Source organism: Oikopleura dioica, chromosome PAR, assembly GCF_907165135.1.
Source record: "Oikopleura dioica chromosome PAR, OKI2018_I68_1.0, whole genome shotgun sequence".
NCBI classification, from domain to species: Eukaryota; Metazoa; Chordata; class Appendicularia; order Copelata; family Oikopleuridae; genus Oikopleura; species Oikopleura dioica.
The window spans coordinates 5,896,541-5,916,297 of record NC_137293.1 but is presented as its reverse complement, the minus strand read 5'-3'; the positions used below and the strand labels follow the sequence as shown (position 1 = coordinate 5,916,297).

Sequence of the window (19,757 nt, the reverse complement as noted above, 5' to 3'; positions counted from 1 at the left end):
TAATTTATTTGTTTGGATGAAAGTGTGGCACAATGATTTTTCATTTTACAGAAATTGTCAGTTGATGGAATCCGAATCGATAATCAGCAAAGAAAGGCTCTCCCATCTCAGTGCTCCCAAAGCTCGAATCAAAAGTTGAAAATTGCGTTTTTGTTTTTGTGTAGGTCTCAGCCTTCCATTTGCAGCTCGAAGAGGTACATGCACAGGCGCATTCGGAGCGTCTCGTCTTCGCCGGGCTCTTGCTCGTCCAGCGGGAATTTCGACTTGATCTGAAGCAAAGGTTCTAGATACCAGCGGCCGTTGAGAGGGAGGGGAAATGGCAAGAGTCTCTGGAACAAGCTTGTCTAGAGAAATTTGCTTCAAAAAAGGCGCCGCGCGAAGGAATTTTTTTCTAGATCAAGAATTTTCGCTATAAATAGGGCGCAAAAAGCTGGAATGATCAGTCTACTGGCTTGGTAGAGTCCGAAGGGCGTTTTAAAGAGGTAAGCTCTTGAATTTTATTCAGAAAAAACAAATTTTTTCAGAAATTACGAAGGCGAGAAAATAAACAGAGAAAATTTCTCCGCATTGCGAACTCTGTCGTCGAAAAAAACGACGACAGTTGAGCTCGAAAAGGCAGAGAGATACTTCCAGAAAAGGAAACTGCTTACATGTTTACCAAACCAATTCAATAAATATTTCTTTTTTACCTGAACTTTCTTGTATTCCATTTCAAAGGCATTCGAAATGAATGGAATTGGCAGTGCAACGCAGAGAATACCGCAGAAAACAGCTATGCAGCCAATAAATCGGCCAATTCCTAAAACGGGTTAAGAGAAATGGAGCCGGTCGTTTGTTTGCTTACCTGTTACGGGAAACATGTCTCCGTAGCCTACAGTAGTCATCGTTACGATTGCCCACCAGAGAGAACTAGAAATTAGCGGTTAATTGACGAGAAAGAATTAAGTACCTTGGAATGCTGTCGAATCCAGTGTCCTCGACTTCATTTTCGACGTAAAAAGCAATCGTCGCGCACAAAATCGAGAAGATCAAATAAAACATGATCAGAAAGCCGATTTCCCTCGTTGATTTCAGCAAACTCCTTCCTTAGAAAAACGTCAACAGATGGTCATTTATAAGAAAAGGCCTGGGTTAGGAAACCTGTGTAAAAACCTAAGTCAGGGTCTGGAAGATCAATAATGAAAAGCCGCATGGCGGCTTTTATAAAACGAAGCCGCAAAATTCGCGGCTTGGATAAAGGAGCCGCTGCGCGGCTTTTCATTAGTTTTCTTTCAGACCCTGACTCAGGTTTTGTACACAGGTTTCCGAGCCGAGGAAATGGCTTACCAAGAGTTTGAAGATTCTGATTGTATCTGGAAAAGCGGAGGATGCGAATGACGCGAATGAGCCGAATAATTCGCAAAATGCGAAACATTTCCGATTTCTGCTCGCTCGTCTCTCCAGAAATGTCAGTTTGGAGCTCTTATATGATAACATCAACGACATTGACAAAGCTGATCTGCTCATTTTTGCGCCAATCAAAAATAAAACTCGCCCAGCGAAAGAAAAAAAAATCAATTCTTGTTAGATCATTTCAAAAGAGGGAGGTTTTTTTTGTTAATTTTTTCGAATTTTTCAAAAGAAAAATATTTAAAAAAATGTCGAAAGCATATTTCAAAAGAAATATGACAATAAAATGAAGAAACAGCAGAATCTAAAAATTATCAGAATAATTTATTTCATCAATAATTTTATCTCTTATTATTATTTTTATTTATTCATTAAAACTTAAATATTTATATATTTTTTATCATTTAATTATTAATTATATTTTGTTATTGTAATAAATATTATTTAAGTATTAAATCAATTGAGTTCCCTTATTCCGTCTAATCAGATTCAAGAAAAATCAAAGAGTAGGTGGCGCTCCAACCTTAGCCAATCAAAAGAGAGCTCGATCATAATTTCAAGCAAATCATAAAAGCAAAATTACTGGTCTAATCTAATGATCACTATTCGAATTTGAACTCAATAAATTCTGGAAAGAAAGCATCTCCAACTCCAAATCTGTTTCATGCATGATTACCATAAACCTGAAGAATCACGAGTTCGATGTAAAATGGCAGAACTGCCAGAAGATCGATGATATTTAGCGGGTCGAGGAAGAAGGCTTTTGGCTAGAAATGAGGAGGTTAGAATGATGAAGAAGGGAATTTTGAAACACCAAAGTTGCGGCGTTTTCCTACGACTTTTGATTTGTGTCCTTTTTGGACAGATTTGCTCAAATGGGTTAAATTTTGCGAAGAAACCATTTAGTTGGTTTAACAACTTGTGTGAAAAACTGCCTCAGGGCTCTGAGAAGAGGATTTCTGAGACAGCTTTTCTACACTTGTTGCCAAACTAAGTCAATGGCTCATCCGCTAAATTTAACCTATTTGAGCAAATTTGCCCAAAAAGGACTTATTGATGCTTTAGTCGAAAAGTCGTTGAAAAACCTGCAATTCTGCAAAAGCATGCATTTCAAAAATAGCTTACAAAAATCATCACCCTGAAAAAAACGAATGAATATTTTGATTGGACAAGAAATACCCGAAAAAGGATACCCTTGAGCAGCTCGGAAATCTGCTGAGAAAAAGCGCAGCCGTTTGTGAAAAGAACTCTCTTCAACGCCTCTCGGCCGGCTCGATTTTCTCTTCCGTGGCTCTTGTCTTCTCTGAAAGGTTAGTTTTGCGGGTTACGAGGAAATGGAATGAGCAACGGCGGATTATAAATGCAAAGCACGGAATATGCAAAGTGGAAAGAAATTACTTACTCCGAAGCCGCTGTATTTGCTACGGGGGCCTTCTTTCTAATTCGAGATTTTTAATTAATCACAATTAAAATCTGTGTTGGATAAATTTAAATCAACTGTTAAAAACTGATCGACAGCCAAATAATTGGTAAAAAGCAATGATGAGTTAACCCATCAACTCTTGCCGGAATAAATAAAGGGCTCAGCAACCTGTCTAGAAAACCTGAGTCAGGGTCTGAAAAATCTCAAGATGAATAGCCGCGCAGCGGCTTTTTAAAAACTAAGCCGCAAGGCAACTTCGCTAAAAAGGATATAATATCTTTCAATTTGAATCAATTTCTTCTATTTTAGCGAAGCCGCTTTGCGGCTTTGTTTTAAAAAAAGCCGCTACTAGGCTTTTCACTAAAGATCTTTCAGACCATGACTCAGGTTTTCTAGACAGGTTTCCGAGCCAAGATTGGACTTAGCAAGCACTGATGGGTTAAAATTGAAATAGCCTATTCGATTAACTCTAGTCTTTGAAATCATGGAAGACTATTTTTCTTAAAAAAAATTCTCAAATTTGTACCTTTGGAGTGGCGATGAGTCTCAAAATAATTTCAATCGTGAAAACCGCGATGCAAACAGCATTTATGCTGCTAAAAACCGCCAGTGTTTTTTCGATGTCGCTCGCTTTTTCGTCGTTTATCACTTTTTCGAAGAGCACTTCTTCTTCCTTGCAGTTTGATTGGAAGACGCACTGCCTGCTGGATTCGTCGTAGCTGACGGAGTGACATTGGCGGTTGTTGAAAAAGGAGCAGTCGTCTGGAATCGAGTTGTTGAGACAGAGTTGTTGGCAGTCGGAGGAACTGACGTCGTTCCAGACGGAGCAGGAGCGGTCGATTATTTCCTCGCAGTTGAAGGATTTTAAAACGGGCTCCATGTAAGTCGGCACTGAGAAAATTTTTTGAACAATATTTTTTGAATAATCTGATTTTACCGTATTCGATGCGATATTCAGGCAAACTCTCCAAGACGAAAATCAGAATGGAGAGCAGAATAAGCATTTGAATAAACACCGAAAAGCAGAAAGCAAAAGTCGAGCTCTGCGGCTTCTCCAGCATGTCCCAAATCGCTTTTCGAATTTTTCCCGATTTCGAGAGCTCTCCTAAAAAGCGGATAAAAACAGGCACTTATTCTGGCTGTATATTAAGGGCTTCCAAGCCTTAAGCCCTTGATATACCCTTAATATTGACATCTAAACAGACACAAAGAGTTCTCTAGTAGTTTGGCACTTATGCTATTGATATTTTCTATTGACATATCATTTTTGACGAGACAAACGAAAGATGCAATTTCTTACCCTTACTATTACCACTTTGTCCTTTTTTGTCTTCATTTGTTTGTTAAATAAAAAGGGTTCAAAAGGGGTCAATACCTTTTTTTTGTTTGTAAAAAGGTCCTCTTCAGTTTGAACTTCTCGGTCGATGAAGTTGAACGTCAATTCGAAGTAAGAAATTTCCGCGGCGAGGGTTTCAATGTCCACCGTCATCGGCAGCGTCAGCTTATCCGACTGTAGAAACGACTCACAGTCAAGGTCAAAAATCATGAATTTTCAAACATGAACTTGGACTCCAAGTGTTTTCCAAGTAGTTATATTTTAAGTGCTCGGCAAAGACTGTCCCCGGCAAGGCGTTTTTTGACCTTTCCAGAATAATTTTGAAACATTCGGGGTTTCGGTCGAAAAAGTATTCGTCAGTTTCGGCATCGAAGAATTTTTGGCGCTTTTCGCGATTTCCAAGTAGCGAATCTAAAAAAAAAAACAGAAAATTAAGGGGACTACCTTTGATATCCAAAAAGGAAAAAGTTCGAGAAATCGATGGTAGTACCCTTAAGTTTGAACTCGTTGGCGATCAATTAATCAAATAAATGAAGCTGAACAAACTTTAATCAAAACCTCTCCCCTTAAATAACAACGAGAAACCCTTAATGGCAACCTTTTCTTACCTGGATACTTTTCTAGCGTCGCGATAAAAGTCTCAAACTTCGTCCCCGAGACATTGATTCTCGCCCGATTCGCTTTTAGCGGCGCCGGTACTATCGCATTTGTCCTGTTGTCCAGGGTCAACCTGAAATAACGGGTGAGAATTTGAACGAAAAAAAAAGTAGAACTCTTCGATTTCAATTTCCTCTGTTTCTTCCGGCATTTTCGGGGGGAAATTGACGAAAGTACCTTTTTTAATTCTGGATTAAGCGTTTTAGCCTCAAGGGTTTTTGCTATTTTTGTTTATTGATAAATTTAAAATTGAATCATTCTTTCTTCAAGGCACATTTTTCCCTTTTCCAAAATTTTGGTCAATGAATCATTTCGGGTTAAAATTAAGAAATACTTCAAAAACGAAATCTTACAAGTCCTGTATTTCCTCTTTTACGCTATTTTCTTCCATGATCCCTGATAGGAAAAAACCAACTTCCTCACAACTGTAATGTGCGAGTATTCTGACAAAAGATCAGATGCTTGAGGCCGTCTATTTGCCCGCTGAAATTTATTCAAAAAGAAGCTGCCCTCCAGATTGTCTCCTAATACGACAGTTGTTCATTTTTTCTTGACTTACTGGAATCTCTGTGTCTAGGCTCAGCAACCTGTGTAGAACGCCTGAGTCAGGTTTTCTGAAAAGCTTCAATGCAAAGCCTGACTCAGGATTTCTACACAGGTTGCCGATCCCATCTCTGGATGCTACTCCTTCTAACTTGGCTCTTGAATTGGAGCAGCATTTTTCAGCGAGAAAAAGAGGAAGTCTCTTGCTTCTGAAAAGGACTCATTCTTTGTCGAAAATGTCAAGAAGCGCAAAAGTCAAAAGTATTTCCAGTTTTACTAAGCACTCGCTTTATTGCCGTCAGCTTTTACGTTCGGATCTCGCTTCGGATACTTGTGAACATAAAAAAGCGGGCAATTAGTGAAAATTATTGATGATCGAGCGGAATTCGGAGCAGAAATCATTTTTAGTGAGAACATTTTAATTGTCACGAAAAATATTATTCGACTGCGCGTGATTTATTTGCTTGGAAAATTATTTTTTTTACTCCTACTAGCTCGATAACCTGTGAGGAAAACCTGAGTCAGGGTTTGAAAGATCTTTGATGAAAAGCCGTCAAACTTTCAGACCCTGACTCAGGTTTTCCACACAGGTCCCCTAGCCCAGATCGTTATCTGTCTGTTAAAGTTTGTAGCCCCTTTTATTGAGAAAAAATGAATAGTTCAAAAAAGTCAAATAAAAATCAAATAATTTGAGCGAATAATCGTAGGAAAATACAGAAAAAGCAACAAAAATCAACATTTGCCTTCTGCATAAAAGTGCGGATCTCCCATCAAAAAATTGGCAAGCCTCCAAGACTGATTCTCTCCATTCTGACTTTTCAGTATTTACAAGTTTTTCTATTTGCCCGCTGTTGAAATTTACAGTCAGTTACTGTTACCCTTCTTTAGTAGTCCTTCTGGTCGGCTTCGAATGTCTCTTGAAACTGGCTCCAGAATCTAGCCGTCTTATCGAGACGTGGTGCATTTGGGATCCCGAAAATCTCTGTTGAAAAAGGGTTGAAAAAAAACGAAAAGGGATGAAAAAGGAAGAAAGGGTTCAACTTGAAGTCCTTGCGAGAAAGATCGCTTGACGAGTTTGGCAGCTCCTTCGACAAGCCCAAGATTTATAGACCATAAATAAACTCAACAAAAGAACCTACCAAAGCAGCAAAATTAACCAACTGTCAGATTCGATAAATGCTTTTCAAAATGCAAATTTATCGGATTTTCTATTCAAAGATTTAACTAAGAGATTAACAAAATTTTAAATCGGCTTTGTTATTAATTGTTATAATTTAAATCTATTTTGATTTACTTAAAATTATTTATTTAAATTGGAATATTTAATATTTATCAATTTTTTATATAAATAAATTATAATAAAAAATGTTCAGTATAATGTTGAAATAAAATATTTTAATTATTAAAAATAACCCCCATTATAAAGTTTGTAATTGAAAACAGTGATCGGCCTCCGAATAAGTTTCGGTGCTCACGTGACTCGGCAAAATTTCAGTTTGACAGCTCTAGCCTTGCTTCCCTGTCACTTTTAAGCCGTTTCGTTTCTGTCGTTAGCCCACCTATCCCTTTTTCTTTTTCGCCCCTCTTTCTGGCTTAATTTATTATCTTCTCCCCTTTGGCACTCTTAAAAAGCCACTAAGAGCTCCTTTCCGCTTACCAGTAATTCTCGCCGAGGCAGTTTCTGTTCTCGTATCCCAGAATTATTCTCGACGGTCTGCCTCCTCTCGAAGCATGGTTTCCCATTTTGCTCTTATTGAGCGTTTAAAAAGAGCCATAAGCTCGGAGCCTAACGCGTATGTCACCGAGCTGAAACACTTTCAACAACTTTTATCTTCGCGGCACTCACAATACAAGCGCGCCCTTCTTCTGCTAGTACTACTTTTTTATTGCTCAAAATCCGGGGCATTTTCAAAATCGCAGAATTATCTCATTTTCATTTTTCACAAACAAAGAACTTTGAGGCTCTAAATTTGATATAAAAAACCTGTGCAAAAACCTGAGTCAGGTTTTAAAGAGCTCAAATGAAAAGCCGCGCAGCGGCTTTTGAAAGAATCGAAGCCGCAAAGCGGCTTCGCAATTATTTAAAAAAAATGATTGAATTGGTCATATTGCGGCTTTTTAAAAAAAAAAGCCGCTAGGCGGCTTTATATTTAAGCTCCTTAAAAACTTAGGTAAATATTATATAATATAATATGCCGCAAATTATAAAATTATTTAAGAAAAAAAAACACATAGTGATTACATAAGCCAATGTCTTAAAATGCCCTTATCACTCAAAAAGTGATAAAGCGCATCGTCTTCCCAATGAGACAAGTGTTAAAATTTCCAGCTCGACTTACAAGCTCATTTTCTGCGCAGCCTTTTTCCAATGGACGCGTGCTTTTGGCACTTGCAACCGCCGCCCCAGCATAATAAAAAAGTCTCTTTTATTTTGAGCTTCTCTCAGAAGGACAAAAAAAAGGGAATTGTCAATATTCAAAAAAAGTCTGTTTTGGCAGCTCAAGTGGAGGAGCTTCTTCTTTAATAATGATTTTTAAAGGAAATATTGAGGGATAGGAGGAAGCGATTTGGTGGCTACAGCTGTCTCTAGAATTATTAAGAAGGAGGCAACGAACTGTAACCGGCATTTAGGCAAAGTGGCGGAGAACGTGGCAAACAGACTCAGTCTTCATCTATAATTTACTGTAGCTAAGGCTAAAGGGATGCAGAATTCGGAGGGTATTTAAAATGGATAGACACCGATAAGTTGGTATACATACATTGGTATCAAGTTAGTTTGAAACAAAAAACGTAAAGGGGCTTGGCTTGGCAGCCTGTGTGGTAAACCTGAGTCAGGGTCTGAAACATCTTTACGAGAAGCCGCTAAGCTTTTTCAGACCCTGATTCAGGTTTTTTGTACAGGTTGCCGAGCCGGTCCTTTTCCTGAGAAACCATAAAAACGAACGCCGCTTATTTTACAATTGATAAATTTTGAGAATGTGAAGCCTTTCCTATTTCTTTTCATCTCTCCTAAATGGGACTCTGAAACTGTGTGAAGTGTCTTTAAGGCGCGAATTTATTTTCATGGTTTCTGAGGTTTCCGACGCCGCAAAAAGATTTCCTCAACAAGTTGAAGAAGCTCTTACAAATGCAATATTTCGCCAATAAAAGCAGGCTTCAAAAAGGGCCAAAAAAGCCCCCCCCCCCTTATTCAACAGACCCCCCTTAAATTTTTGTAAAAATCATTAAAACTTCTCACCTTCTGGCTTTATTGAACCCGTTAAAAGGCTGGAGCGAAGTTCTTCGAGAAAGCATTAGCATAATTTTTTTCTCAAATCTCGCTTCTCTGTTTAGCAGTAACCAGTTTCGAAAACCCGGCTTGCAGCATATTTTTAAATGCACTTGTGTCTCGGGACAAAGAGATTAAGAAAAAATGGAGAATTTGTCTGAGTGAATATTTCAAGATAAGCGCGCCTGATCCGCTCAAAGCAGCTCGAGAAACTACTTCTATTTCTGCTCCAAAACACACATGCTTTGCTCCAAGGGTTCACTTGTTCGCACTACAACGTATTTCTAAAGAAACTCTCGCATGGCTAATTATTTATTGGGCTATTCCCGGGAGCTAGAAAATGTTCTATCTTGGATACTACTTGAAGTACCCTCGGCTCGGAAACCTGCGTAGAAAACTTGAGTCAGGCTTTGAAGACTTAAGGGTATAGTCGTCGATTTGGCCAAAATTGGAGACCTGACCAAAATCGATGACTATATCCATATAATAAAAGGCCGCGTAGCTTTCTATTTTAGGTTTTCAAAACCTGACTCATGTTTTCTACACAGGTTTTCGAGCCAAGACTCTAATGCTTATCCACTAAATCCGCCCGTTTAGATTAATAGCTCCTCTTGTATTTCATAAAAAAGAAAAAACTTACTTTTGTAAAAATCTGCCCGAGTCGCCCAAACTGCCCAAGCTAAAACTCGAATGCCTTCTTCCTCTGACGAACATTCAAATTAAAATTAAAAAATTTCTAATAAATCGGATTTTTTCCGTGCCTCATTTTCTCAGGTTCATAGTTTTAGCATCGTAAAAACATAATCTTTCGAATAATCCTGTCATCCATCTTGGTTTAATTTTTTTGCTTTGATCGGGAATTTATGATTTTTGTACTCTTCCTTGATTTCAAAAAAAAATTTTTGATTGCAAAAATTTCGTAATAAAAAATTTCATCCGATTTGACCTGTGTAAAAATCCTGAGTCAGGGTTCAGAATGATTTTTAATAAAAGCCGCGCTGGCAAATCCTGACTCAGGTTTTCTACACAGTTTTCTTTCTTACCTGGCTTTTGAAGGTCTCGCTCTCGATCCATGCGCTCGCCCAGCAACAGAACTAAGCATGTTCCTTAAAAACGCTTTATTTCTGCAAAGAAGGAAGCTCTTTTTCGAAAAAGCTGGAAGGTCTGGAGATCGGCCTGGCCCGCCGTGATCCGTTTCTTCTGCATAATAAAGATAAACGAGGAAGTTAATTAACTTCTTTTGCGAATTTGTCACCATCTAATGGTTCTTTCTGAACAAGCGCCAGTAATGCTAATGCTAATGAGCCGATTATTAATTATCATTAAAATAAAAAGCCCTTGTCGAATCGGCGAACTTACTGTTATGAAAAAGAGCACCTTATTCTCTAAAAAATCAAATTTCTTCTCGCTTGAAAAAAAAACACAGTAGAAACCTGATCTAACAGGGCTCTAACTTTCACCTGCTCATAATTTTCGAGCTAAAGGCTCAATCAAAGTTGATTGTTCGCACTTAATTAGTCAATTGCTGAAAGAATCTTGGACCGAAAATGGCGGAGAATGGACTTTTGAGTCGAAAAACGGTAAAAAAGAGGGAATTTTTGTTCAAAATTTTCTTTTTTAAGTTCTCTAGAATCTAATCTCTAGAATATTCTCTAGAACTAAATTTGTTAAAAAAAAGAAAAACTAGCCCGTAAACAGTTAAAGCCCATTTCAATTTAAAAGCCAGGGACGGGGCTGAGACTTGATCTTCCAACAAAAAATCTTCCAGAAGAGGAGTCCTCCAGAAAAAAAGGGTCCTCCACGATCACGTGGTAGAAATATGACCACAAAAATTCAATATGTGAGAGTCTGTCCCTGTTATTATTGGTCTTCCAGCAAAGAGGTCTTCCAGTAGGTGGGGTCCTCCAGGGGTCCTCCAAGTGATCACGTGGTCAAAAAAAAAACTGAATTGGTAAGAGTAATCATATATTCAACCTCCGGTCAAAGAATTGGGGGCGGAGTGACTTTGACGGGGTTCCCACGGAACCAATTCAATTCGTTTGGACAAATTTTGCATTGTAAAGTGTCCAACCGATTTGACTGACTGGGGAGTCCGTTAGTCAGGAATGAGAATCGCGTAGTTACCCCCTTATTTTACAGAAACAAGGTATTCACCCTTTAAGTCGTCGATTAACTCTATTGTTAAAACTGTTTCCAAAAGTCCAAATAGTCATTTTATCCTTTTTTTCTCTTAAAAATGACCATCACATCTACCCTTTTCGTTCGACGCTAATTATTTCCTTGGATGTTCATAAACAAGAATTATGACCGTAAATGCTTGAGAACGTAAATCATTTTTATTCCAGCCATGATAACCGCTATCCACTTTCGTTTTCGAAAAGTTAAAAAACGACTCTTTTTCTGAACTCGCAAACTCGTATTGAAAACCTGAGTCAGGGTTTTAGAGATCATTAATTAAAAGCCGCTTTTTAAAAAACAAAGCCGCAGAGCGGCTACGCAAGAATAACCTAATAAATCATTTTGTTTTAAATTTTAACCCTGACTCAGGTTTTCAATACAGGCGCTCCGCTTTTCAGACCCTGACACAGATTTTCTACCCAGCTTTTTTCGCTTACCTTGGATTACAATGCGCGCAGAGAAGAAGCTGGCCAAGGTTGATTTCTCGCTTTTCGGCCTTTTTCCTGAAAAAGAAAAATTTAAAATGAGCGGCGATTCCGGTAAAAGGTTAATTTCTGTCGCGAATGATCGATCAAACTGGCCGCGACAGTCGGTGAAAGAACTCATCCGCTCGTTTGTGAATGTCAAACCCCGACATTCAGCATTTCAATCCCGAATTGCCAGACTGTTACTGTATCAAAAATTGCTTGTTTGAAGAAAAACTGTTCTTTCATCTAAGGGTCGAAGAATTGAAGTGGCCTCGGAAACCTGTGTAGAAAACCTGAGTCAGGTTCTGAAAGATTTCTTATTATAAGGCGATCTTTCAAAACCTGACTCAGGTTTTGACACAGGTTGCCTAGGTGTTTGGAATTGACAAAAATTTTCGACAAATTTTTGGTTGGCGGCTACTCGGTTTGCCGAATCGAGGCTTCTGATTGGTTGAAAATTTCCACGCAAAATCTGTCGAAATTTTTTCTCGGTTCCAGACACCTCCCCTTCGCCGAGCTCTAGCAATCGTTATGTACATGTATATAAAAAACAAAATACAAGTCTTTTTTTATCAATCACAAATCAACAAAAATTTAGGCAGATTTTTTCCTTACCATTTATCTCTCAGCTTTTTGCTGGTCGCTTTGGCCTGATTGTTTCTCTTCCGGATTAAAGCGCTGTTCATATTCCCCGTCTTCTTCTTTTTTCTCAGTCTCTGCAAAATTCGCCCCGCAGAAATAAAATTTCACACGTGATCAGCGGTCCTTGATTATTGTTTTTCGAGGCGAGTTATGAGCGACTTGACGAGCGTTAATGACTTGCAGCCAAGTTTGCGGCGCTGACAGTAAAGCTGCTCCCTTTCAAGATTTATGCTGACCCCTATCTGGCACCTTGTTTTCGTTCTCATGATTAAGGGGGCCAAGGCTATTTCTGCGACTTTCAAAGAATAACTTTTTGTTTAATGTCTTTATTTTCATTAAAATTATCATTTCATTTCTTTTAATCAGAAATCTTCTTCGTCCAAGTTTCCGCTTCGATCTGGACCAAGGCCATCCCAGAGATATTTATTGATCAAAAAGGCGTTTTTCTTAAAAAAAAATGTTTCGTCTATCCGTTTTTTTTATAATTGCTCACCTTTTGGTTATTTTCGACGGCTTCAAAGTACATTTTGCTGAATAAAGCTTCGTCGAGCTTGTTTGGACACCAGTTACTTCCCAGATATCCGTCCAAACCTGTTTTGTTTCGAACAACACTAGAATCTTGCGTGAAACAGGATTGAACACTAAAAATCTCAATACCTATCAAAAGGATAAATTCGTCCAGTGTCGTAGTAGTGCTGCATTTTCTCTTCAAATGGGATTTTTCTCATAATTTTAGCGAGTAATTTGCCTCCTTTCAGTTTTCCCGTGAGCGGATACTCGATTCCCTTCTGCATTTCCTCCGCTACATATGATTGAATTTCGTTGATCAAATCCTTGTATTTTCTTGAAGCTTCATTCTTCAACGCCAAATTGTTGAGCTCAAAGGGGTCGTTTTTCAGATTATAGAGTGAAAATCCAGAACTTCGAATCATCTCGCCAACTTCTTTGTTCGGCTGAGGATCAGACAAGTCCCAAACTTTTCTCATTTTCGTTTGTCTTTGACTCGGATCCGGGAAAAGAAACTTCGTGTGCTCGTGGTTTGACCATCCTTCGGGACATTGAGTATTTCCGATGAGCTTTGATCGATAGTTCATAAACTTGAAATCTCCAAAACGCACGGCGTAAGTTGTTTTCCAGGCAAGAGAATCATCGTCCCATTCGTGCAAAATCGCGTAAATAAATTTATCTCTGATTTGAGAAACAGTCGAGTTCTCGAAAAGCGCGTGTTGGTCGATTCCGTCGAGATTTCTCGGCAGCGGTTTATTGTAACCTTTCGAGAGCTTTCAGAGCAGTAAGTTGTAAATTTATTTATAAAGAAATCATTTTAGAGCGCTTTCCTGCCCAATGAAGAATCGTCGGAAAAAAGTCCATGATGCTAATGATTCCGTCGATATTTCTCGAATGAAATTGCCTTTTAGTTGAATAGATCCAACTCGGACTCAGAGTTCCTCCTTCCGCCAGGGTGCTTTTATATCCTTTGAAGGGAAAGCTGCATCCTCGTGGACCTTTTTCAAGACTGCCATAGGCCTGGAGAGCGCCGCCGTTGTCACTATGAAAAATGACGATGGTTTCTCGGTCGAGTTTTGATGCTTCTTTGATGACACTTTCCATGGCGATGTCAATTGATTTAACAGCGGCGAGTTGCATTCGTCGGGTACTTGGTAAATCAGGATAAAGAGCGTCCATTTCATCCTGAAAATCGATCAAAAGGTTTTTTTCTAAGATAATAGAAATTTCTCACCTTCAGAATTTGTGGAGCATCGACTTTTTCATGCGGAGCATTGAAAGCGAGGTACACGAAATTTGGCTCATCTGCATTTTCTCTCAAAATTTTGATCGTTCTGTTGCTCCAAGTATACGAGGCGAACTCGAAGCCACTCTCAGGAATGTGCGGTTTTCCGTCAAGAAAATGGTTGAGATAGTTTTTAAAATCGCCAGAAGCAACATGGCTATGATAGTCGACTGCACCCCCGTAATGCCTTCAATTGAGACTAAAATCAGGAGAGCAATTAGTAATACCTACCCTAGAAAAGTGTCAAATCCTCGGTTTTGCGGGAGAAATGAGTCATTGCAGTATCCAAGGTGCCATTTCCCCACTGCGTGAGTGCTGTATTCGAGCTCCTTGAGGTATTGTGGCAGGAGCTTTTCCTCGAGGCTGAGTCCAGCTGGAACTTCGGAAGAAAGAGGGTCCGTTCCGAGGCCGTATCGGAAAGCATACCTACCAGTGAGCAGCTGAGCGCGCGAAGGAGTGCATCTTTCGAGGGTTTTTTTTCATTTCTCTCAACGATCAATTTCATTATTCTTCCCCTTCCTGTGAGTCGAATAAGAGTTTCTCAATTTGCTCGCTTTGCCCGTTTCGATCAAACTCGCCATAAACGGAGTTGAATCAACGGCTCTATTATTCCAAGTGACATCTGACCATCCCAAGTCGTCAGTAAGCACAAAAATTATGTTTGGTCTCTCATCTGCTGATACGCATGATTCTAGTAAAACCAGAAGAAGAAAAGGAAGGGTTAACATTCTCTCTGACTGGAGAACTTGGCCTTACCCAGCGTGCTTTTTACGTGAACGAGTTTTTCGACTCGCGCTGCGCCGCCCACGGGCACAGCAATTCTAGAGTACTGCATAACATGGGTGGCGCGCAACGAGGCTTTCAAAATTTGGTCACCCAGATTTTTGGTCAAAAACAATGGAAAAAGCATTTATAATTTTTCCCCTTGCAATTTTATTCTACATGATTTATTTTGGCGATTTTTCGAGCGTGAAAGAATACGCAGGAATCGATACTGAGAGAGTTTTGAAAGAAGAAATTCAAGAAATACGAACAAGAGAAGTTTTTCTAAGAAGAAAGCTGATTTACGACCGAGCATGTTCTGAAAAGGGCTCCAGAAACTTTTGATTAATTTTTTTTTTTTCAATTTTGTCTCAAAATCAGCCTCTCGAGCTCGTAAAAGCTCTTCCTCTGATCCAGCAAACTCTCAAATCCGAACAATTTCCTGGGCTAAAAACTTCTTCGACTTCATGAACAAATCCATAACCTAAAGGCTCCTCTTCCCAAATTTACCGATAGCTGCATCGCAAATAACATCACAAAATCACACGTGTTCAACTTGACAGAATCGATGGATCTCATGATTTGCCTACCACCAAAAAGCGGAACAACAAATTGGCAGAAGGGCCTTAATGTTCATTATTTAAAAGTGACAAACGGATCAGAAGCAGCAGAAGAGTACTCGGAAAAGCTCGAAAATCATCAAGCTTGGAATACCTATGGTAGCATCTATAACATTATGCCAAGAGCAATCGCCCCAATACTTCATCAATATACCAAAGAAAATAGAAATCTTGGAGAGGTTCTAACAGCGTCAAATCGAGTCGCAAATACAAGGAAACGGTTTTAAAAATCCCTTCATTTTCTCTTGATGAATTACCATAAGAATTTTTGGCCAAAAAAATTTCTCCGAGTTATCACTATATTCTGAAAGCGCATATCAGAATTAGTGGATTCACAAGGTTCTAGCGCCCGATGACGTCATTATGACGTCAGAAGAGATGCTTTTAGCATCAAGATAGCCAAAACTTTTTAACCGTTTTTGAGGGTTATTGTTTGAAATTCAAGTTTTTCTTTTCGGGATATTGTTCAGCATGAAAAACTGAATACTCATCCGACATAAAACCGTCCGATATCGTAGTTAACCGACCGGTTATTTTGCCGGTCGAAAATAAAAACGGTCGGTTCGATGAAATTTTGCTGGGTGATTATTCAGTTTTTCATACTGAACAAGATTTCAAAAAGAAAAATTGAATTTCAAACAAAATCCTCTTAAAAACGGTTAAAAAGTTTCATCTTTTGGGACCTTTTTCGAACCTTTAATCGTCATAAATGAGTTCATAATTACGTCATTAGGCGCTAGAACTTTGGGAATCCACTTATTCTGATGTGGGCTTTCAGAATATAGTGATACCTCGAAAAATTTTTTAGCCAAAAAGTCTTATGGTAATTCATCTCTTCTCCATTTTTCGACAAATTTGCCTCATCATGGAAGAAATCGCTCAAAGAAACCCATTCGCCCGAGTCTACTCAGCATACCACGACAAAATGCGAGCTACACCCAAATGGATGAACCATTTTGAAAGATATTACGGCGCGATTGAGCCTTTTCAACCCTATTTCGGCAGCATCCCAGAAGGAATGAGCCAATCTTTCGAATCGTTTATCGAATTCATCGCGGCAAATCGAGGCCAAGCTGGGCACAATATTCACTGGAGGTCTATTTTCTCCCTTTGTTCTGCTTGTGCAATGGATTTTAATTATATAACGCATTTGGAAAACAGCGAAGAGGAAATTCCATCCTTGCTGAAGGAAATCGGTCTCGATGGAAAAGTTCATATCGGTGGGCAATACACTTGGGATGAAAGAACACACGAAAAAGTCAAGAATCGAAGAGATACAGAAACTACAGAAAGGCCACCAGATGAACTTCACTGGCAAAATGTCCCGAGAGAGACAGCTATTGAGATTTACAGACATTATTATTTGGACTTTGTGCTTTTTGGCTACTCGACCGAAGAAGTCCTAAAGTAATTTTTTCGATGGCAAATAAAAAAAACCGATTAAATTTTTCAGGTACATAAACGCATCGCGAAAAGGGATGCCTAGGCCGCCAACATCCACGCAAAAATATCGAGGCAGAATTTGAGAAAAATAAAAAACCGGTTTTTAAAAACGGATACTGATTATATCTGTAATGAAACAGTTTATTAAAAACCTGTACTAAGTACCTGTATCTGCTTAATATTTATTTTTGTTGATTGTTTCTGCGAAATAAAGTGTTGTAATATGCTTCCTCATTTAAGACTTCTATGTAACCCTAAGTAACCCTAGACTAGACCCCCAACATCTTCGGACCGAGGGGCAGAAATTGTACAATTGTAGTACCGGCGGTTGGGTGCCCACGCGCTTTCTCATCGTTCCTTGCCCGGGGATGAATCGAAATGGCGCCTCCAAGATGTGACGCAATTTTTTCAGCTGTAGTTTTTCGAAAGTGAACAACTCTTCCCGATCGAAGGGAAGACAAAGAAAATAATTATCGGTTTTTATGAGAGGAAAAAACCCACCATTCATCGGTGATCTGAAGTTCCCAGAGAAGTAGAGAAATTCACTTAGGGAGAATACACAAACTCCTTAGAATTGGAGCGTCATGCAAAAATCTCCCGGAAAGGGACATCTCTTTTAAATATGCTTTTAAAGGGTGACAAGTAAGAATTTTGAGCATTTTGTCAAAGCGAGCCTTGAATTGTATTTAGATTGACACTGCTCTGTATATGTCTGACTTTGCTGAATATTCTCCAGTATTCAAGAAGCGAATTTACAGAAAGGAATAAAGATGAATATTCTCAGATGACAGCGAACGATGATGACTCTTCATCAAGTGCGCTTTCAGTGTGGTTAAAGAAGTCTTTACAGATATTTTAATATATTTTATAATTGCTTTCGTTTCAAAAATATAATATTTACAGTCTGTCGAGTCTGTCTTCGTAGTCCCAGCTTGTCTTTAACCTTAACAAAAGAAGACTCAGAAAGCAAAGAGGATTCAAAGGATGAGAACGAAGACTTCTGGGAAAATGGCAGAGAAGACGGAGGCCTCATTGCTCTTCAATCTATCTTCGACTCGATAGAAGACGCGGAAGTTCCACTCCAGGATATTCCGATAAAACACAGGCACTCGGCTTTATCCATTTGACACTTGTTTTGTATATTTTCCATAAAAACGAAATTATGGGAATAGCCGTTGAAAAAGTGTGTTAGTGTTGGTGAACACACCGAGCTCAAATGATTCAACGCTTCAAGAGGTGTCGTCGGATATCCGCATGATGCACCGTCAAATGGCGCGTCTCGCAATGAAGCTTTATCCATCATTAAAAGTCGACGTTCAGTTCTATGGCAACTTTCTTGACCCAAGCGAGAAAGTTTTCGGGGATTTTCGTAATTCTCACATGCCAGTAGCTCCTCTTCGAAATCCCTACCAGGGAAAATGGTCGGAGTACAGTGCTATTGTCTGGATCGCGAACAGGCTCAACATCATTGACATAACAACGATTCAAGATGGAATAGAAACTCTTTCCACTAGCCCTCCAGGAAAGCGGTAGAACATTAAGGAACTTAAGGACCCCCGGCAACAATTTTCCTAAAAAATCGAAAATTTAAAAACAAATCTAAAATTTTAGCAAAATTGGGACTTTTTCGTCATTTTTCGTCAAAAAGTCCGATTTTCAAATGCGATTTTGAGGGCGAAGGAGTCGAGATAGACCCCCAAAAATGAAGCCTCAAAATCGTTTTTGACCCGTAGAATCCATTTCCGGGGTCAAAATTTTGAAATTCCGAAAATATTTTTTCTAAAAGTGTTGACGGGGGTCCTTAAGATATACCTCCTCATTCCAAAAGTTTCCAGTCAGTAGTACTGACTCAGTACTCAGATCAAGATCTTTAAGAGTTTTCGTTACCGAACAAAGGAACGCTTTTGTGTGGTGTTGGATCAAATGGCGAATCTTGCGTCGCTGACGCAATGATGTTCACTCCTGAAACTGGAAAAAAGATTTACATGCGAGGAAAAACTCATCCTTTTACGATGATGAAAATACCTCAAGAATATTCGCAGCTATCTTCGATCTTTGAGAACCCATTAAGTGGTTTCTTGGGATCAGATTCACACTCATTCGAAATTCGCTTCACCAAAAGATGAACTTATCTTTGCTGAAAATATCCAAAGCATATCAACGTAAACGCTTTTCTTTTGCTTTTCAAATAGATGTCATTACTAATTCAGTTTTCACTGCGCATCCAACGAAACGAAATCTGCCAAAATATCTTCGTGGAACGCAAATTCTATCGCAACAAAAACAAGTCAAATTTATAAAACCTCCGTCTTGCAGCGGAGATGGTTTCGTGAGTTTCATTAAATCGAGCCGGAAGGGCTCTTTTCGGCGAGATGAGATCCGCAAATATTACATGGAAATTTTAAAGAAGCAATACCAGGATTCCTTCCATCTGTTCTTTCTTCTTGGAAGTCCATCGTCAAAAGGAAAGGCTACGGATACTTACCTACATAGAATCAGAGTTGCAGATTTGCTGAGCTAAGTGAGCTGAGCTGGCTGAGTCGCTCAGCTCAGCTCAGCTCACTGATTTTAGAAAATGAATTTATCTGCTCAGCTCAGCTCAGCTCAGACAATAATCACTCAGCTCAGCTCAGCTCAGCTAAATGATTTAAACACAATTTCACTACAAAAAAACAGTGAAAAATAGCTCACTCAGCTCAGTTCAGCTCTAATTAGGGTCTGCTCAGCTCAGCTCAACTACCTTAAAAAAAGGTCTGCTCAGCTCAGCTCAGCTCAATGACCTCTGAAAATGGCCAGCTCAGCTCAGTGAGCTCCGAAATAGCCTATTTCAAATAGGCCAGCTCAGCTCAGCTCAGCTCAGAGAATTTCTCACTCAGCTCAGCTCAGCGAAAATAAAGCCAAATTTGCAACTCTCCATAGAATACATAATAATTCGATTTATGACAATATCTGGTGAGCTATAACAAGAGAAAGAATGGCTAACTGACGAAATCAAAGCCGAGAGCGAAAAACACAACGACATAGTGTTATATGATTATGAGGACAATTATGAAAACTTGCCAATGAAAACATTTGCTGGTTATCAGTTTTTCACTGATCACTGTAAGAAGAAAAATATGCGATCTTCCACGACGACGATATTTTCATAAAGCTCGACGAGCTGAAGGGTCAATTAGAAAAGTTGGATCCGTCCGTGCCCGAAATAAAGTGTTTAAAAGGTGGGCCTTCATTTGAAAA

The 19,757-nt window shown here is 39.1% G+C and overlaps 4 protein-coding genes across 4 annotated transcripts; 1 reads left to right on the top strand and 3 right to left on the bottom strand.

The window, feature by feature from the left end:
• Position 1: 1 nt before the first annotated feature.
• LOC145701475 (potassium voltage-gated channel subfamily A member 1-like) lies at positions 2-11,955 on the bottom strand. Its single transcript, XM_081778695.1, has 15 exons — positions 11,877-11,955; positions 11,232-11,297; positions 9,660-9,722; positions 4,757-4,878; positions 4,371-4,559; positions 4,113-4,142; positions 3,750-3,917; positions 3,339-3,703; positions 2,792-2,827; positions 2,066-2,156; positions 1,327-1,461; positions 950-1,085; positions 845-909; positions 690-799; positions 2-269 (listed from the first exon to the last, which is right to left on the bottom strand). Exons 1-15 carry the CDS (start codon positions 11,945-11,947, stop codon positions 168-170), a joined length of 1,749 nt encoding a protein of 582 aa, XP_081634821.1. The 5' UTR covers positions 11,948-11,955; the 3' UTR covers positions 2-167.
• A 259-nt stretch (positions 11,956-12,214) lies between these two features.
• Positions 12,215-12,997, bottom strand: LOC145702612 (uncharacterized). The gene is made up of 3 exons (XM_081779850.1): positions 12,561-12,997; positions 12,397-12,514; positions 12,215-12,349 (listed from the first exon to the last, which is right to left on the bottom strand). The coding sequence occupies exons 1-3, from the start codon at positions 12,995-12,997 to the stop codon at positions 12,266-12,268; spliced, it is 639 nt and encodes a 212-aa protein (XP_081635976.1). The 3' UTR covers positions 12,215-12,265.
• A 214-nt stretch (positions 12,998-13,211) lies between these two features.
• Positions 13,212-14,535, bottom strand: LOC145701473 (arylsulfatase B-like). Its single transcript, XM_081778694.1, has 4 exons — positions 14,468-14,535; positions 13,927-14,157; positions 13,645-13,882; positions 13,212-13,595 (listed from the first exon to the last, which is right to left on the bottom strand). Exons 1-4 carry the CDS (start codon positions 14,533-14,535, stop codon positions 13,212-13,214), a joined length of 921 nt encoding a protein of 306 aa, XP_081634820.1.
• Positions 14,536-14,862: 327 nt separating this feature from the next.
• Positions 14,863-16,691, top strand: LOC145701472 (carbohydrate sulfotransferase 12-like). Its single transcript, XM_081778693.1, has 3 exons — positions 14,863-15,297; positions 15,963-16,484; positions 16,531-16,691. The coding sequence occupies exons 1-3, from the start codon at positions 15,026-15,028 to the stop codon at positions 16,601-16,603; spliced, it is 867 nt and encodes a 288-aa protein (XP_081634819.1). The 5' UTR covers positions 14,863-15,025; the 3' UTR covers positions 16,604-16,691.
• Positions 16,692-19,757: the final 3,066 nt, after the last annotated feature.

What these genes read in the sequence shown, in the direction of transcription:
- LOC145701472 (XM_081778693.1), top strand. Translation starts at nt 15,026, where the DNA reads ATGGATCTCATGATTTGCCTACCACCAAAAAGCGGAACAACAAATTGG. An exon ending in GTCGCAAATACAAGGAAACG is followed by an intron (nt 15,298 to 15,962) that starts GTTTTAAAAATC and finishes AATCGCTCAAAG; the next exon opens with AAACCCATTCGCCCGAGTCT. An exon ending in TCGACCGAAGAAGTCCTAAA is followed by an intron (nt 16,485 to 16,530) that starts GTAATTTTTTCG and finishes TAAATTTTTCAG; the next exon opens with GTACATAAACGCATCGCGAA.
- LOC145701475 (XM_081778695.1), bottom strand. Translation starts at nt 11,947, where the DNA reads ATGAACAGCGCTTTAATCCGGAAGAGAAACAATCAGGCCAAAGCGACC. An exon ending in CACTTGGAGTCCAAGTTCAT is followed by an intron (nt 4,143 to 4,370) that starts GTTTGAAAATTC and finishes AAACAAATGAAG; the next exon opens with ACAAAAAAGGACAAAGTGGT. An exon ending in GCAAATACAGCGGCTTCGGA is followed by an intron (nt 2,157 to 2,791) that starts GTAAGTAATTTC and finishes CCTCATTTCTAG; the next exon opens with CCAAAAGCCTTCTTCCTCGA.
- LOC145701473 (XM_081778694.1), bottom strand. Translation starts at nt 14,535, where the DNA reads ATGTTATGCAGTACTCTAGAATTGCTGTGCCCGTGGGCGGCGCAGCGC. An exon ending in GGATTTGACACTTTTCTAGG is followed by an intron (nt 13,883 to 13,926) that starts GTAGGTATTACT and finishes TCTCAATTGAAG; the next exon opens with GCATTACGGGGGTGCAGTCG. An exon ending in ATGCTCCACAAATTCTGAAG is followed by an intron (nt 13,596 to 13,644) that starts GTGAGAAATTTC and finishes ATCGATTTTCAG; the next exon opens with GATGAAATGGACGCTCTTTA.
- LOC145702612 (XM_081779850.1), bottom strand. Translation starts at nt 12,997, where the DNA reads ATGAACTATCGATCAAAGCTCATCGGAAATACTCAATGTCCCGAAGGA. An exon ending in CGAATTTATCCTTTTGATAG is followed by an intron (nt 12,515 to 12,560) that starts GTATTGAGATTT and finishes GCAAGATTCTAG; the next exon opens with TGTTGTTCGAAACAAAACAG. An exon ending in CCGTCGAAAATAACCAAAAG is followed by an intron (nt 12,350 to 12,396) that starts GTGAGCAATTAT and finishes TTTTTTTTTAAG; the next exon opens with AAAAACGCCTTTTTGATCAA.